General features: G+C 42.5%; 2 protein-coding genes across 2 annotated transcripts in view; one reads left to right on the plus strand and one right to left on the minus strand.

The window, feature by feature from the left end:
* Window positions 1-1625: 1625 nt before the first annotated feature.
* Window positions 1626-6014, plus strand: gpr137ba (G protein-coupled receptor 137Ba). The gene is made up of 7 exons (XM_085369464.1): window positions 1626-2203; window positions 3696-3745; window positions 3851-4073; window positions 4625-4771; window positions 5223-5351; window positions 5469-5590; window positions 5683-6014. Exons 1-7 carry the CDS (start codon window positions 1823-1825, stop codon window positions 5789-5791), a joined length of 1161 nt encoding a protein of 386 aa, XP_085225590.1. The 5' UTR covers window positions 1626-1822; the 3' UTR covers window positions 5792-6014.
* Window positions 6015-7421: 1407 nt separating this feature from the next.
* egln1a (egl-9 family hypoxia-inducible factor 1a) overlaps window positions 7422-18915 on the minus strand; it is a 38160-nt gene continuing 26666 nt past the window's right edge. The window contains exons 3-5 of the mRNA XM_085368834.1: window positions 8865-9001; window positions 8709-8776; window positions 7422-8607 (exon numbers count right to left, since the gene is read on the minus strand). Coding sequence (XP_085224960.1) covers window positions 8552-8607; window positions 8709-8776; window positions 8865-9001 — 261 coding nt within the window. The 3' untranslated portion in view covers window positions 7422-8551. The remainder of the gene's footprint in view (window positions 8608-8708; window positions 8777-8864; window positions 9002-18915) is intronic.

Raw genomic sequence — 18915 nt, forward strand, 5'->3', positions numbered from 1 at the left:
AATAATGACATCAGTGTCTTCTCAGAGAGTCAAAACCTCAGGTTTCAACTGCTCAGACAGACTTTTCTGCTCTGGGATCTAGATCATGTTCAGTATTACACCCTTTATTTAAACAGGATGTCCCCCTTTGATCAAGAAAGAATGTACATAGAAATAGAAAGACACATTATACATAGTTGAGGAAAAGTATGCATGAGAATGATTTCAGATTCATAAATAGATCATTTTGAAATGTTCTGGTAACATCAGAAAATGTAGCTCCATGTTTATTTATTTCTGTATTTGTTGGAGCTCATTCCAGTTACAGGCAGTAAGGTTTCTAAATCCAGTTTTTTGAAGTTCAGTGTGGATAAGAGGCAAAGCTAATGTTAGAAAGTCCTGTGACCTGACGCATTAAAGTGATGTCCTGAAAGAGGCAAACACCTCTGACTGTGAGCACAGCACCGGCGGTTCAAACCGAAAAAAAAATCATTACTTTATTGACCTCATTCAATTCTTGTGTCCTTTTTGTAAATTCAATTTTTGCCCTGTTTTACGATTGGCTTGTCAGTCATCTGTAAGGACCTTTGGACTGCAATAATCTATTAAATATACAAATTCATTCTGATTAACTGTAATTTGAAATGAGATAACCTCGAAAGTCTGAGGCTCTGTCTTGTAAAGAGGACAAGTGCCAGACGCTAAATAAAAATAACATTTTCCTCCTTTTTGTATGCAAATGTATCTCATTAAGAATAATTAATTCATTAATTACCGTATAATAAGTCTTTAAACTTCATAAAAATTTTAAACCGTAATGTTGATCTGGGATTTACACGTTCTCGTTCAAAACATGAGGTTATTACAGTAAGTAAAACTAGATGCGAATAAAATAAATAAATAAATCGAGTAAAAAGCTTCAGTTTTAATATTTGTTAATTTGGTTAAATTTATTCTCAGAACTTACCTGATGAGGCTTTGGCGGACATGTTCATTACATTGTTTCAGTATAATACCTTTCCAGATTTTCCTGAATCTTAACCCTGACACATTCTCTCCATACATTAACAGGAATTCAATAAAGGAAACAACTAATACTGAAACTAATAAACCGAAGTAAAAATATTTTTTACGTACTAAAAACTAAACTGAAACTAAAAAATTATAAAACGTCAAAAACTAGTTACTTTCCACCCTGGAAAGGAACTGAAACTAAACTGAGTAAAAAATAAATACATTTCAAAAAGTCAAAATGAAAGAAAAATAAAAACTGATTAAGGATCCTGACTTTTGTCATTAAACTGTGTGAACCGGAAGGGCAGCTCCCCCTGCGTGATTAATTATACTCTTTATTTCACTCATCTTGATGAACTGAAGGTAAACACATGTAAACTCTCCCGGGATCTGCGCTGCGGTGGGAAACCCCTCCGCGGGGTTAAAGGTACGGCGACTTGCGTCAGCTGATGCGTCGCGTAAACGAGTGAGCAGAACGGAGCGGATGGGGGCGCTGGAGGAGGCTGGTCCTCTCTCGGAGCTCCTGCTTGCAACTCTGAGCGGCTTCCTGCTCTCTCTCCCGACAAACGGCTCATTCTCATCGCTGATCACGTGCTTCGCTCTCCGGATCGGCTGCAGGAAGTTGGACTTGCTGCGTTTTTTCCCTCCTCGCTCGTCTTGACAGCCTTGTTTTCTCCTCCCCCTTTCTCCTGTTTTCCCTCTGGCTTCCATCTCTCTCTTCAGCCGGCCGTGAGAGAGAGACAAGAGCCGACAAGCTGGCTCCGTGAAGCCGCAGGAGCTGGCGGTGATCACCCCCCCTCCTTCTCACCCCGGACACAGAGAGCAGGTCATGGAGGCTCTGGCGGAGGAGAAGGGGCTCTGGGCGTCGGACGACTCGCAGCCCCTGCCTACTTTGAGCCCGGCCGTGCCACCCTACGTCACTTTGGGCCTGACGGTGGTCTACACCGTCTTTTACTCTCTCCTCTTCATCTTCATCTACATCCAGCTCTGGCTGGTCCTGCGGTACCGACACAAGCGCTTCAGCTACCAGACCGTGTTCCTGTTTCTGTGCCTGCTGTGGTCGGCGCTGCGCACCGTGCTTTTCTCCTTCTACTTCAAGAACTTTGTCACGGCCAACACTCTGGGACCCTTTCCCTTCTGGCTGCTCTATTGCTTCCCCGTTTGCCTGCAGTTCTTCACGCTCTGCCTCATGAACCTGTACTTTGCGCAGGTGAGTTGCTCAGATGTTATTTTTCTTTTTCGTGTGCCAGCACAGTGTTTGATTAATGAGGGAAGTCTATGTCTGGGCTAAAAAAAATTGTGTCACACCCCAGCTGGTTTATAAACCAGTTAGTCCAACATCCAACTTGCAGTGTGATAATGAACTAGCAAACAAACTAAATGTGGGGCAAAGAGTAGATTTGAGTGGGATAATGTGGAAATGCTGAGAGCTGCTTTAAAACACTGATGTATGTGATTGTTCTGTGTATTCTACTGTCATGGATGGGAGGACGGGGAGAAAGGTGGACCACCTGGTCACTCTAGGTATAGCCTCCAGCCAGTCAAGGCAGATCGCTGCCCCTCTGTGAGCCTGATTCTGTTGGAGGTTTCTTCCTGTTAAAAGGGAGTTCTTCATTCCCACTGTCACCAGGTGCTTGCTCACAGAAGGTCATCTGATTGTTGGGGTTGTCATAGTACTATTGTTGGGACTTTACCTTCCACTCTAAAGCACCTTGAGGAGACTGTTGTTGTGATTTGGTGCTATATAAATAAAATTCATTTGCATTGAACAAGTTGGCCAGTTTAAACACATTTTGATAATATGGTAAATGACCTGTATTTATATAGCGCTTTACTAGTCCCTAAGGACCCCAAAGCGCTTTACACATCCAGTCATCCACCCATCACACACAGGTGATGGCAAGCTACATTGTAGCCTCAGCCACCCTGGGGCGCACTGACAGAGGCGAGGCTGCCGGACACTGGCGCCACTGGTCCCTCTGACCACCCCTTTCAACGGGTGAAATGTCTTGCCCAAGGACACAACGACCGAGACTGTCCAAGCTGGGCCTCGAACCGGCAACCTTCCGATTACAAGGCGAACTCCCAACTCTTGAGCCACAATTGCCCCCTATGGACCTAATATAGGTCCATAAACCTCATGTCATAATTTTCTTATGCCCACCCACTATGGCTAGATGGATGGCTCTATTTATTTTTTAATTTTTCAGGATTTTGAATTTTAGAGAGGCATTGTCAGGATACAGGCCATGACCCCGGGCTTGACATGCCACTGTAACGGTGATTCATATAGGAAGTAAGTCGTCCACTGAATATTACCTGTTGCTCTCAGTGCAACAGACTCCCATTCACATCAGGTGCAAAAGTGGGATGCAGTGAATCATTCCTTCAACTGCTTACATAATCCAGATACAAAATAATAGCTCCTCTGGCCTCTGCCTGAAGCCTATTTTTAGCGTAAATCCTATTGCGCTTGATGTGAGTCACAGTTGCGAACGAGAAGCGAGGCTCAAAGCTTCTGAGGCCCTGCGCTGTGTGACCATTGCATATCTGAAGTTCAGCTCTAAATCGTTTTACAGCCTGGAGGTTCCTGTTTAATCAGAGTGTCTTGTGCGTTTCGGAGAGCAAGAACAGAGAAGTGAAAGCAGTCTGACACAAGGCCATTGCTCATTTGAATGAAACTGTTTGTTTCCTTTTCACAGGTTATTTTTAAGGCAAAGTCCAAATATGCACCGGAGCTTTTGAAGTACAGGTAAGACCAGCTGGTGGACTTAAATAAAATAAAGAGTCTTATTCTTTTTAATAGTAATTTTTGGGGTTAATAAATCTTTGCCTGTTTTTGTTTCCTCACCACCAGGCTGCCACTGTATCTCACCTTCCTGTTCATCAGCCTGGTGTTTTTAGTTGTCAATCTGGTGTGCGCCCTGCTGGTGAGGATGTCCTCTGCAGAAGCCCACACCATCGTGCTGGTGAGGGTCGCGATCAACGACACGCTCTTCGTCCTGTGCGCCATCTCGCTGGCCTTGTGTCTTTACAAGATCGCCAAGATGTCGCTGGCCAACATTTACCTGGAGTCCAAGGTGAGATGTCCTGCAACTCAAAGTCAGGCAGGATTGGTGCGGTGTAGACTTCCTGAACACTGCCACTTACGACTGATTTAACAGCCGGTGCGTCACTAGCATCAAAAGGTATTGTGCACCCTTGTATGAAGAGTCACTTCTGCACATAATTTGTGCTTGCCACGTAGAGATAGTTCCCTAGCAACTGGGCGTCGTTCTTGTGCGTGACAAATTGTGCTGCGGTGCATACGAAAGCTTAAGGTTCGATACGGTGTGGACATGCTTCTTGTGTTCCAATCACACCTTAATTAAAGATACAGAAATTTCTCCTGTGCATGAAGGAGGTCTGTTTTCCAAGTTTTGAGCATGCTGATGCAAAAAACCCAGCAGCACAGTTTCATGAAACTTAGTGGAGTGGTGAGGCGTGGAAAGGGGAAGCACATAATATTTTTAGTGACGATCTAGAGCACTTTCTTTAAGCCATTTCTTGACGTCTCACCAGTTTGTCTTATTTTCAGCCTAACATGAATTCACGAGTCATTCTATTTTGTTTTGTTTTTTTTAAACTGAAGGGGACATCAGTGTGCCAGGTGACGATTATAGGAGCCATCGTCATCCTTCTGTACGCATCCAGGGCCTGCTACAATCTGGTGGTGTTGGCACTCTCAAACAAGAGTATTAACTCCTTTGACTATGACTGGTACAACGTTTCAGACCAGGTGAATCACTGGGGGAGGGGGTCACGATGGTTCATGTTAAGTTTGAGTGCATTTGTCCGAAAATGTCATTTGGTTTCCTGTCTAACTGGATAAACTGGATAAGAGGAATGATTGCTCTCTATAGTAAATCGATACCTCACAAAGAGACTGTAGGAAGTGTGGAAACAAGGGGAAGCAGCTATGCTAGCTCAGACCGGCCCATCTAAAGCTTACTTTTTTGTTTCTTTGCTCTGCTGCAAATATGTAACAAAAAGTGGGTTTTAGTGCAAGTTCTAGAGAAATCAGTCTGTTTTCCAGCTCCTTTAAATATTTTATCTCTTATCTCTTAAAAGCCAATTAGCTGTGTTTTGACTGTTCAGACTAGCTGGTCAGAATTTAGCAAGACTTGCATGTGTCCCCTTTTTGCTCTCATGTTATTCTAAAATGCATGCGTCAATTTTTTTTCTTTCAGGCAGACCTACAGTCGACTCTGGGCGACACCGGCTACATCGTCTTCGGAGTGATCTTGTTCATGTGGGAGCTGCTCCCCACATCTCTTGTCGTTTTCTTCTTCAGAGTTCGACAGCCTAAACTGGACAGGGTGAGCCAGCAGTTACCTTAAACCAGTCAGGAACCCTCCTTGAGATCACAGGTTTATAAGGAGGACAGTTACCTTTGAGTGTTTGCGCTGATGCCTTCTGTTTGTCTTGTACCGCAGAGCGGCACTGGGCTTCCTGGTCACATCTTCTCCTCTAGGGCCTATTTCTTTGACAACCCGCGGCGTTACGACAGTGACGATGACCTAGCGTGGAGCATAATGCCCCAAAACATCCAAGCCAGGTAAGCGTGCCACAACCTGTTCCCTGGAAACTGCTGCACAGGAAAAAAATGTTCATGAGATGCTTCAAGTGTTTTGATTTTTGACTTTCTAGTCTCGCCGCCGACAGTTATGAGTGGGGGAGCCAAAGCGGCGGCATCGGCGCCTACATCGGCGATGACAGTTGCAACTTCACTCCTCCAGAGGAGCTCAGCCACTACTGACAGAAGGCCATGATGACTTCCTCGGACCTGTGGCTTTGTTTTTGCTTTTTTAAATTGTAAAGTTTTGCACACTGACTGACCGACCAAGGCACACTGGGATCAAAGTGCCCTTCAGACTACAAACATCCAATTTTCTATTTTGTCTAAAGAACTAATAGACTTTTGTTGCCAGTATGTATACAGACCCAGTAAAGGGACGTGATTTTGCACACACTTTGTACAAAGCCTGATCTGCTTGTAAAGGTTTATATTGAATATTACTTAATATATATCCTGATCTCTGTAATATGTCCTGTATTTCTGTTTTATGTAACATCTATGAACAAGTTTCATTTTTTCCATACAGATTTGTTTCTATAGAGAAGATATTCATTTAGTTCATATTAAAAAACAAAAAAGAAAAATAATGTACAAATGAAGTTTAGTTTTAATATCACACCAGAATAGTTTCTATGTGGATCACGTACAGCTTTGGCAGCTACAGATTCTCATCTTTTTGTACAAAAAATGTGCAGAGACTGTGTGGAGACTTCTGTAGCACCTGGAGTCATCTATGACATTAACACATGAGGAGTATGTCTTTTCCTTTTAGGAATCTAGTAATTCTCAGTACATAAATGTCAGTGCCTTGAGCTAGATAAGCACAAGAAACTAACGGTAAAGATACTTAACTTCAACAGTCTTGCTAGAAAGCAGAAAGAGATGGCTTTCCTCTCCAGCTTCTATTAATGAAACACTCAAAGGAGAACTCACAAGGGTTTGTGGTCACTTAGGAACAGAAAATCAAAAAAACAAGATTAGGTACTGATGACTAAACTCTTTAGGGAGTGATCCATTTTCTTTGAACACCTGACAACGAGGACTTGTCCTCTCTGCTATTGGAAGCGTGGAGGGTCATCTTCAAAGATCTGAAGCCTTCTCCAAAGACTAAAGAGTGAATAGAAACTGTGTCTGGCAGGTGATTTAAAAGAACCTCAACATTGTGTCAAATTGTCCTACAGTAAATGAGATTTCAGCGCAGCATCTGCAGATGACTAGAAAAAACTGGATAGCTGAGATAACCACATTGATGAAAACCAAATAGAGCTTGCTAGAAGAATAACCTCATTTCCCCCATGACAAGATGATGGCGCAGATGTTACAGTTTGTGGTTGCTTCACTGCCTCTAAAATTTGGCAGCGTGCAGTTGTGGGTTTCACAATGGAAAAAAAGCCAGTTACTACTATTCAAATCTAATCTATCTGTACTTAATGCGATGGAGCATTTTAATTTCTGTCCTTTTAAACTGCAACTCCAATATCACAAATTTTAGCTGTGTCACCTTTACTCATGGCAAATCTTCAAACCCTACATAACACAAATAGGTTTAGGTGAACCCATGACGACTGTTACATAATGATCATGCTCCGTGACTAATAACAGCTTCTGCAGCCCTGACACATTTTCCCATTGAGCTGTGATGAAAAGGAGAGCACTTCTGAGCACAGACACGTCAGCTCTTCTCTAGAACGTAACTGCGTAAAATAACTAAAAACCAAAAAGAGCACAAAGACAGCATATCAATTGTTGAAACTGAGAAATTTTTATTTTTATTTCCAAAAATAGATGCTCATTTCAATTTGAAACCAGCAACGCATCTACGGACAAAAACTTCCAAACAAACAAACAAAAAAAGATGCAGTACAGCAAGTTTCCTGCAGGGAGCAGCACAGATCTTTGTACTGTATATGGTGCAACCAGGACTGCACATAAAAACAGAGTCCTTGTCAAGGATACTGTCTAAGCATGTGTCTTGCAAACTTGATGTTGAGTCCGATAATTCATGTTAAGCCTGAATAATGTGAGGAAAAACTGCATAAGACTGTTTGACATCGGAAGATGACGATTTGCAATAAAACCAAATCTGAAAAGTGCTTTTAGCAACACAGTTCATGCCTTTTAAAAAAAAAGTTTTTTTGGGGGGGGGGGCTTGCACCTTGCTTAGAGAGTTCAAATACTGCTTAGTCCAGACATACTGGATTAAAACAAATTAGACACGCTTTAAAAATATTTGCTCATGCAGCGTGTGGAAGGTTGGTATGCGTAAATAAACTGACTCAGAAATCACATTTCAGGTAGCCTTAAGATGCATTTCTGCGCATATTCACATTGCAACGCTGAAAATACAAATGATCAGTCAGCGCGAGTTCATGTATCCTCCATTAGCATCTACTGCGCTGCAGAAGAACTTAAACTAAGACGTTCTGACGGGAATCTGAATTTTAGATCATTTCTGAAATGACTGCAAACATAAGCACATACAGTAGCTTATTATAACAGCTGATTCATTGTGAAAAGCATAACACATGACAAATTTGCAGAACACTGTACCTTTAAAAAATAAACAGCAAAAAAAAGAAAAAAAAGATGAAGACTTGCTCTGAGCTTAATACCTGTTCAAAGCAAATGGCTGAAAATGTCAGTTGTAACATAAGCTTCCTTCACCAGAGGTGAAAGAAAATAGAGCAAAAACAACATACTATCCCTTTCAGTACAATGTTATGACATTCAAGTTCCGCTGGGTCGCAGAGGTTGGCTGAAAATGAACAGAAATCACCAGATTTTTGTCTGTTTTTTCTCTCTCCATAAGCACAGATCTTCCACCCACTCATACTAAAGTCTGCTGTATGGCAGTTAAAACACACACTCGCACGCTCACTATAGGCCACATTCTTAGGACAGAGCACTTAATGGCTGTTTGCAGGGGAACTGTGCATCCCACTAGCTGGGATCTGACGATTTGTTGAGATCAACTTTTACTCCTTTATCCCCCGCACCTGCACGCAAGGGAAACAAACACACAAGAGATGACGTAAGACATCACAAAGGGGTTGATACCCAGAAGCAAAGACTGTGCAGTTGATACGCTAAATCCTACCTGTTAAGTACTTTTCTTTAGCTCTGGCTCGCTCGTCTGCGTCAAAATACCACACAGTGATGGCATACCTGTGAAGATGGAACGGGAGCAGTGAGCCTCCCGTAAAAGAGAACGAGACTGTCTGAGCATGTGCAGCGGACACACTTAGACACTGACCTTGTGGCGTAAGCGGGCTGAACCTCGTGAGGGTTCCGTCTGTCCGACCAGAACAAAAGCAGACGGTCAAATTTTGGCTCTATGTCGGCAAACTGGGCCTTTCCCTCTGGGAAGATTCGAAGAAGGCCTCCATGTTCCTGGAAGAGCAGAACACGAATAAACAACCCCATTATGTATACAAATCAGGACAAAGCAATAGCAGGAAGGTAAAGCGAGACCGTAGGAAGCAAACATATGTGAAGCTTCTGCAGTGATCACATCTCTGGACTTAATCTTCATCGCTGACAGGTAACTATTCAGAGACAGGAGGCACCCACAATAAACACATGTACTACTCATAAAACAGACACTTAAAAGCTTCTTAAGTTATCAACGTGGAACGATAGTGTCGAAGGAAAAGGGCTGTCCAACTCCAAGGGCAAGGAGGAAAGCTCAGGATAGGAAGCAGCAGCGGGGGACGGCTTTCCTGTGGAGGGATAGGAAGAATAACCCACAGGAAAACTGCTGTGGCTGGATAAAGGAGCTGGGGAGTGAAAAAGCAGATTGCTGCAAGCGTGCCGCTTAAACTCTCACACAGCTGATATGATAGCCCTCTCTTCACACGCAAACTGGCACAGTATAAAGGCTCACACCCTAATGTAATGCTATTCCCATGTACAGTGAATGAGGGGGAATGCCAATGGTGTGACCAAACTAAATAAAGCACAATAGCGACAAAGAAGATGAGAGAAATGGTTTTCCCCTGCAATTTGAGTCAACGAGCTCAGGGACCACTCTTTTTAACAGCAGTTTAACTCCATGTATGTGATTTTAATTTAATTCTATCTATACAGCGCCAAACCACAGCAACAGTTGCTTCAACGCACTTTATATTCTAAGGTAAAGACCCTACAATAATGGAGAGAAAACCACAACAATCCGTCAACGTCCATGACACCCTAATTGGCGAAAGTGGGAAGGAAAATCTCCAGTTTAACAGGAAGTACTTTCAGAACCAGGCTCAGGGAGGGGCAGCCACCTGGCCTGACCATTATTATGCAGGCCTGCAGATGAGGTTGTATGGATTAACCCAACCAGGATTACCCTTTGCCTAAAGGGCACGACCTCCTGACCCACATGGAGCTGAACTGAACATGCTGAATGCAGCAAATGCTAGCATGGCTATAGACTCTTAGGCTATCCTCAAATACAGAATCAGGGTTGGAGTCCATCCTGTAGTTCAGCCAGTCAGTAAAGTCATGTAAGTAGAAAAAAAGCCCAAGACATGATTGGAATTAATATTCAATAGTTAGCTGTGCTCTGGATCACCAGTGCAACTCTTTATTATTGATTACAGCTAATTACATCAACAGATTGCCACAAACTATTGTCCTTATGCTCAATAGTTCAGATCTGGCGTTTGGAATTATTTTGGTTTTCATGTGACGTATGACCCTGAAGGTAAGCGCGTCATGGACTAAAGTAAAACAGTATGTTGGATGTGCCACGCAATGCTCAATTACATGGGTGGGAACTAGTATGTTAACGCAGTTAGCTCATTAATGTGTTGGCCGTCTAGCCCCACGCACGGAGATTTGCCGTGTTGTGGCGTTAACGTCATTTCAACGAGATTAACGTTGACAGCACTAGTGGGAACACAACGAATATGACTACACGGTTACACCGACATCATCCTAGTGCAAAGACAAGTGGAAGCAGACAAAAACAACAAGCATGCATGCTACAAACTTTACCCAAGTCATTTAGACAGCCGTTAGCACATGATTCTCCTTATGGGGACCTGATATGTTTAATATTGTGGCGAGCTCAGACAAGGTGGAGACGGAGGTGTCGTTTGGTCTTGCTTCCCGTGAGCTAGCCAAGGAGCACAGCCGTTTATTGACATCTGCAGAAAAACACTGCCGCTAGCTAACTGCTCAGCGCGACAACCGCACAGCAACAACAACAACAACACACAGAGCGCCCTCTGACCCCGGAAGGACACACCGTCGCAGCGAGAGGGCGTCACCCGTCACTATGGCAACATAAACAAAACATAACTGTACAAACAGAACCCCGAACAGCCCTGACCCGCTACATAGTCCCCACCTAAGGGGTCAGTCGTCCCCGACGACCCCATTACCCCACACAAAGTCCTGCAAATGTCCGGGTGCCTTCTTTTGGCGCACCGGTCGGTCACGACCGGCGGGGGAAAGTCACTCGGGTCAGAACATGGAGTGCCACCATCATCCCACTTCTGACACTAATGTGGCGAGCTCAGACAACGAGGAGACGGAGGTGTCGTTTGGTCTTGCTTCCCGTGAGCTAGCCAGGGAGCACAGCCGTTTATTGACATCTGCAGAAGAACACTGCCGCTAGATAACTGCTCAGCGCGGCAACCGCACAGCAACAACAACAACACACAGGGCGCCCTCTGACCCCGGAAGGACACACCGTTGCAGCGAGAGGGCGTCACCCGTCACTATGGCAACATAAACAAAATATAACTGTACAAACAGAACCCCGAACAGCCCTGACCCGCTACAATCCGGTTGTTCAGTGATGACGCGACGAATCCTACTTCCGGGTCTAAAGTAGTCTGCGTTTAATATGGCTTTTGTGTTGTTAACATGTTTAATGTTATGTATTTTCTTCTATTTGATCTCAAAAAGCTCCTAAAACAGTCAGTGATCCCTGTTGACCTCCCTCGGCTTTTATTACCACTAATCGTTTATTTAAGCTCAGTTTTTAAAACCGTAGGATGTAACTACAGCCCAGCCCATGCAGCAGTATATGAATGACTAACCTGGTATTATGGATGGATTATCTCAGTTGTTCTCCTGGCTGAAGTTTGGTCCTTTTACAGCATCCTGCCATGCGATTACATTTGTTCCTGACCACCGAGAACACTCACGTTAACTTTTATCGAGTGGAAAAAAAGTTAGCTTGTTATATTATGCTAGCATAGCTGTGTCGCTAGCGGTCACGTAGCACATCATTATATACCAGCTAGCCCAACTTCAGTAACCCTACAAACGTCACTGCTGTTTAGTTTTCTGTCTTCATTTATGCTGGAAGTGATAACAGAGCTGTACGTTTGAATTTGTTTCCAAAACCCCGCAGTCAGGACATGCTATATTGTATTTAGATAGAAGCTAGCGAGCTAACTCCCTGCTAACTTCTAACTCCGTTAAATGTCATAAATTCCGTTTTCATGGATGCCTGGATGTTAAACTCAATTGTTACACCTGGTAGAGCAGAACGCTGATCATTTTACTAAAGATGAAAGACTTTAGACAGTTTTTCAACTCTCAGTAATGCCACAGTGATCGTTTGATATATGGACTTGCAGCGGAGTTTAGACCCAGACACGGCTAGTGACGTCAGACTGAACAACCGGATATGCTGCTGAGAATATAGCCCAGAAGAAGCGGATAGTATAGCTTTTATTTTGGAAAGAGCCATTTCTCTGTAATAAACTCTCTTTTCCAAAGATGAGTGATTCCTCAATCAGATACAGGGCTCGCAAAATCGCTAGCCCGACGTCCCGGGGCTAGCGATCTTTCCAGTCGGGCTATTGTAGGAAGGAAAAATATATGTCAATGCTTTTGCATTCTTTCGGAAATGTAGCTGGGTAATAGGGCTTCGGAGCGTGATGTCACGGGGGTGGGCGTGGAAAGGATTTTGGCCCGATTCACCATTTTGGGGGTCTAAGCTAGGAGCGATAGCATAGCCATGGTTCGTACTTGCTGTGTGCTCGGCTGCAATGTTCGATCTTACGACCGGCACGGGAATAAGGTTGGATTGTCTTTTTATGCTTTCCCAACCTGGAAGCGACATGAGGCAGCTCGTGTATCGATGTTACCAAACGAAGGCGTCTAGCCTGGATAGCAGCTGTGAGATGAGCTGACGTGCAGCTCTCTTCCATCTCCAAATATCTGTTGGTGCTCCAGACATTTTCATTCCGGTAAGTTCTAAATATGTTCATATCTCTCTTTATAGCCTATTAGTTTCATTTTCGATGCGCTCTGAGCTCATAGCAAATTAGAACAAACATCCTACTGAGTGATTTTGCAGAACTACCGTCTATTTATAGAGTTGCTAATTATTTGGCATTATTGCAGCAAACCAGCCGATGAAATGGATGAAACATCATGACTGGTTTCCAGCGCTACACGAGGGACCTGCTTCAAACACACCACCATGCCAATCAGATTACTTCTTCCATGTGAGGGTGAAGAGGTGACCCTTCTGGATAAGATGGTGAAGGTTTGCTGCGTTTGGTGAACAGTGTGATAATAAAACCAGAGAAGAATGAAACCTGCTCCTGTTAAATGTTCTTAAGTCTTGTGCTGTTATTTTTTCAAAAGATACAGTAAATAAAGTAATGTTAGTAGTGGGTGATATCATGTAAACACTCATGATTTGGTGTAAACATTTTGTCATTTGTAAACTGTAAATGACATGGATTCTACACTGTTACTGATGTGATGTTCTATAAAGTGGTTTTAATAAAAAAAAAAAAGGCAAAATAATTTAGTTTCTTTATTCAACTTTTGAACAGTGGGACTCAGTAAATGCAAATTATTTACACAGCAGTGCACTACAGGCATACATCTAGACCCCTAGATAAAACATGATGGCATTATAGCAGTGACAACTCCTCCACAGTAGCAGGTGGGGTTTTTCTTTTTTGAGGACGGCTCCTTTTACCTGTCACTACAGATGGTCTGTGTATGTTTTGATCAAGAGCCTTTTTTTGGGCAGCTGAAGAGAAGTCGTCTATCTTATGGCCAACCTCTGGGTGTATCTTGGTATTATTACCAGGCAAAACCCAGTATGCAGGTTCATCTGTAACAGTCCTTGTGCCACGGATCAACACTGTTCCGTCTACTTTAGACAGAAGAGCAGCGACGTGGGTGCAGGTCTCTGCGACTCCGGCCTTACAGCTGCAGTGGGCGGCTTCAACCTTCCCTGTGATGCTCACAGTGACCCATGGCTGCAATGCTGGTTCATTCAGTCTTAGAGTGCAGCACCTGAAACACACACAGACAAAGTTCATTTAAAGACAAGAACTATGAGCCAAGGCCGACACAAATGTGTTTAATCTACTTTATCATAAATGTAACAAAGTGTCAAGAAAGTTAGCACATACATGTAATTTTTCATTTCTTTATGTGTCCATCTATAGAACGCTGCATGTTATAGTCTAAATCTGTCTGTTCTGTCAGAAACCTGCCTGCAGAAAATGAACCTAAAGTATGTAATGCAAGGATGTCATCACTTTAGAGATGGAGAAAGCATAAAGTGACAATTATGAATCACTTAATATGTTAAGGAGATTCTGCAGGTCATTAATCAAAGTATAAAACTAAAATAAAATGTATTTTTAGTGACACAAGATACAAATATGGAAGCAAGATGTGTAATTAGGATTATTTATAATAAACATTAATAAATCATTGCAATTTCTTTAACCATAGAGAATAACTAAATCCTTCAGGACAGTGTCTCATCAATGCACTGAACTCACTATGTTATCCACCTAACAGTCTCCACATGTTCTCACTGTAATTTCCCCTCATGAATGAATTTATGCTGCAGTAATCTGAATGTTTGCAGGGAAATCAAACGCATTTCACTCGCTGTACTCGAGCTGACTTACCTTTGATTGAATGACGACTTGTACGCGCTGACTCCACAGATAAGGTATGAAATATATCAGGCTACGTCAATAGCGGTCGGTCTTCAGGGTTTCTACTCCACGGCCGTATTTCATACGGGTCCACATTTCCAATGCACGCTATTTTCTGCAAGTACCGCCGCTTCGCCTCTGGACGCAATCGGTCTCTATACAGTCTATTCTCTATTGAGCTGCTTTTAAGCATCTTGTAATCGTCGTTCCAACACAGTGTGTTTGATTTGATTCGTAGACCCCGAAAATGCCGCCGCGCTCCCACAATGCATTGCGGCGTGACGTGACTCCGAAGCCCTATTATGTCATTGGCATCGATGAGCCACTGTCAATGTGACATATTGAAATCGCGTTTGAATTTGCGCTTGTTTTTTGCTTTCACTTTGCAATCGCGCGAACTGTGTATAGAGAGCGACAGTACTGATTGGTGAGTGATGATAATTTGTGCACCAATTCCTCTGACATCGTCTTATCAATCGTTAGCTTACTATGCAAACATGACAAGTGAAATCTCCCGCAGCAAGCTTAAACATATGAGAGGTTGATCGCGCAGGGAATCGCTGACCGTTATGTGTATGTGTCAGGGTGAAGATTATGGGTGAAAGTTATGACAAATCAGACTATAAGGCAAAAAGAAAGTGCAGCTTTATGGTTTCATGGACAAAAGAATTTCTGTGGCTGCAATATGACGAGCTATATAACCAGGGCTGCACATAAGTGGTCCGCAGGTGCGCATCCGCTGTCAAAAAAAAAAAAAAAAAAAACGGGCACAAGATAAGAAGTTGCAACGCGTGTTTGCATACATAAGATTTTCTGGAGGAGGACAGACATTTGTTTAGAACTCTTAAAGATGTCGAAGAAGCTCCTTTAAGCAATTACTGTGATGTTCCTCCACCTCCAAACAAATGTCAGAAGGAGTCCGAACCACAAAAGAAGCACGTATTCTCGGAAAAGTGGTTGCAGGAGGTGAGCTGGCTTCAAACAAATGATGAACGCACAGAGATGTGGTGCGGAATGTGCCGTGAAAATCCCACTCTAGCGCACAAAAACAGTGCTTTTTATATGGACGCAAACGCGCGTTGCAACTTCTTATCTGGTGCGCGTCTTTTATTTTGACAGCGAATGCCGACATGCGGACCACTTATGTGCACCCGTGTAAATAACATGATGTTCTGCCAGGTGTGTTGTTGGTTTTCTCTCGATTTCTGAGTCGACAAGCGCCTTTGTTACTGGGACCAGTCATTTTAAGAAAGGCCCCCATTAGAACCCATGAGAAATGCAAGAAACGCATTATTACTCAGTCTGCAATATCTTTCCCAGAACAAACACCAATTGCAAATAACATACTAAAAATAAACCTGAAAAATCTGTTTAGAACAGCGTACTATGTTGCAAAGAGTGAACTACCACTGGCAAAATGTAGCAGTCTTTGCAAACTTCAAAAAGCAAATGGCCTAGATCTTGGTTCCACTTGTCTCTTACCCGTGACTTCAGCGGAAATTTCAAATTCAGGATCTGACACAGATTGATTCATGTCCTACACAGTTCTTACAAGTTCATAGAAATTTCTGTTCAATTAGAACCAAGTATTTGAGTTGATGATTGCAATTTTTATACAATGTTGTAATTTGTTTTTCAACAATTTTTTGATTAATGTTTTGTTTCCTTTACAATATTAAACTTTAATGTATAATATTGTAAAGGAAACAAAACAGGAAACAAAACATCAATCAAAAAATTGCTCTCTTTTTTTATTCGGGCTACTTAAATTTATTTTGGGCTACCAAAAACTGAAGAGTCCCTGCCCAAAGGGCTACCAGGGATTTTGAAATTTTGAGAGCCCTGAGATATATTTATTTTTTTAATTACTTTTGTTTCAGCAACATTAAATTTAAAAACTGTACTTTTGAGTTAAAATATATATTTATAATTTTAATAAATGACAAATTAAAAAAGGTATGAAAATTTTTTTGTATCGAAAAAATATCGAACCGTGACACCAAAGTATCGAACCATATATAACGCCATGGCCAAGTGGCCGGCATAGTGTACAGGAACATCTGTGCCGAGTATAACCTGGAAGTCCCGAGGTCAAAATGGGAGATGCCCTCAAGGGTGGTGGAGAATGACCGAGCTAAGATCCTGTGGGACTTCCAGATACAGACGGACAAAATGGTGGTGGCTAACCAACCGGACATAGTGGTGGTAGACAAACAGAAGAAGACGGCCGTAGTGATCGATGTAGCGGTTCCGAATGACAGCAATATCAGGAAGAAGGAACACGAGAAGCTGGAGAAATACCAAGGGCTCAGAGAAGAGCTCGAGAGGATGTGGAGGGTGAAGGTAACGGTGGTCCCCGTGGTAATCGGAGCACTAGGTGCGGTGACTCCCAAGCTAGACGAGTGGCTCCAGCAGATCCCGGGAACAACATCGGAGATCTCTGTCCAGAAGAGCGCAGTCCTGGGAACAGCTAAGATACTGCGCAGGACCCTCAAGCTCCCAGGCCTCTGGTAGAGGACCCGAGCTTGAAGGATAAACCGCCCGCAGGGGCGTGCTGGGTGGTACTTTTGTTTCAGCAACATTAAATTTAAAAACTGTACTTTTGAGTTAAAATATATATTTATAATTTTAATAAATGACAAATTAAAAAACCATGAACATTTTTTTGTATCGAAAAAATATCGAACCATAACACTAAAGTATCGAACCGAACCGTGAATTTTGTGCATTGTTGCAACCCTAATAAATATATTATAAATATACACACACACACACACACACACACACACACATGCAGCTTGAGTCACACACTGGGGTGGACTGTACAGATTGCTTTAACAGACGGCTGAGCTTTAAATTATTTCAAAGTCAGCGATCACATTACCAGAATTTTCTCAGTATTAATAGTCTGTTAACTTTCTTCATAAAAGGAAGCGTCCCATCAATGACAGAGTTATGAAATTACTAATACTGAGATTGCTGATGAGACACTTTTTTTTTTTGAGTAGGTGCTGGAAACTGTGGTAGGGACGTGATGTTTTTACACCCTGTCCAAGTTAAACAAATAAAATCTCACCAAACCTGACAGCACCTTGCACTGATACCAGTATGAATGTTTATCATTTAAAATAACATTTACTGTAAATCAGGGCTCATAACTTTAGCTTTAGTATTGGTGATGGTGGCGGTGATTACTGCAACATGCTCACAGGAATGATAGGAGTGGCGACTACAAGCGTGGGTGTTAACGCACGCAGGACCGGTCCTCGCCACTCACCCACTGTAGGCTGGAGGAAGATAAAATCCCCTGGAACCCTGAGTAAAATAATTATACTAGAAAAAGCATGTATGGACACTTCATACTTCTTACTAATTTACAGCATATTAACTTTTGAAAAATAGCAGCTAGTCTTGCAAAATATAAATACTTCATACAGCTGCGATACAGCTGCATGGGAGGTGGGAGTTTTACTAATGTGGAAGAATTTCACCCAAAGTATCACAACATTGAAAAATATGCCTTTAGTAATGGCAGAATTGCATATTGCTCATTGCTGACTGGAAAAAAACCCAGCACTGTAGCCAGACTGACACCACCAATGATCACATGACTCTTCATATCTTTAAAAATAAAATGGTGACCATTTTGAACATCACATCTTTCTCACAGCTGTATCATTAAAGTCTGTCTAGGTCAGGATTTATCACAGAAACGGCAAATGCCACCAACAATCTTGTCACAATCTCAGACTACTGTACTCATCTCTATACTTGTCCTACTAGATAAACTGACACAGCACAGGTTTTTAACATAATAATTCAAGTTCCCCATGTTTTTATGTCTGAGATGATTCTTTCCTGTATGTAGCCATGGAGTTCCACAGGGTTCTGTGTTAGGGATAGATACTTTCTACCTTAAACGTGCTTCCTTAGGGAATGTTACAAAGAAACAGTGCATAAATCTCTATTTCCATGCAGATGAGACTCAAACACACAACCAGAACACACACATCAGTTGGTTAAACTACAAAAACATCTGAAGGCACAACGAATTCGATGACCTGTAATTTTCTTTTTCTAAAGCCAACTAAGTATATTGGCCAAAAACCTCAGGGAAACACAGTCTTAACATGTGTATTCGGTGATGTTACCTTGGCCTTTATTGCTACTACGAGAAATCTCGGGAGTCATTTTTGACAAGAATATATTCTTTGTCTCATACGTAACAGTCTCGACGACTGTGCAGCATTGTCAACAAAACGGAACATCCTGTCACAAGACAGTGAAAAAAAACTGTTGGTGCATTGTTACTTCCTAATTGAACTTTTATATTTTCATGTTTTTAGGATGTCTGCATGCCTCTCTCTCTGAAAAGCC

The sequence above is a fragment of the Diplotaxodon limnothrissa genome, linkage group LG13, assembly GCF_057381915.1.
Source record: "Diplotaxodon limnothrissa isolate DT_005_m linkage group LG13, D_limnothrissa_male_GT1.1, whole genome shotgun sequence".
Classification (NCBI taxonomy): domain Eukaryota; kingdom Metazoa; phylum Chordata; class Actinopteri; order Cichliformes; family Cichlidae; genus Diplotaxodon; species Diplotaxodon limnothrissa.

Excerpts from the sequence above, each read along its gene's own strand:
- gpr137ba (XM_085369464.1), top strand. The coding sequence starts at position 1,823 with ATGGAGGCTCTGGCGGAGGAGAAGGGGCTCTGGGCGTCGGACGACTCG. Across the intron at positions 2,204-3,695 it reads TGAACCTGTACTTTGCGCAG|GTTATTTTTAAGGCAAAGTC; the intron begins GTGAGTTGCTCA and ends TCCTTTTCACAG. Across the intron at positions 3,746-3,850 it reads CCGGAGCTTTTGAAGTACAG|GCTGCCACTGTATCTCACCT; the intron begins GTAAGACCAGCT and ends CCTCACCACCAG.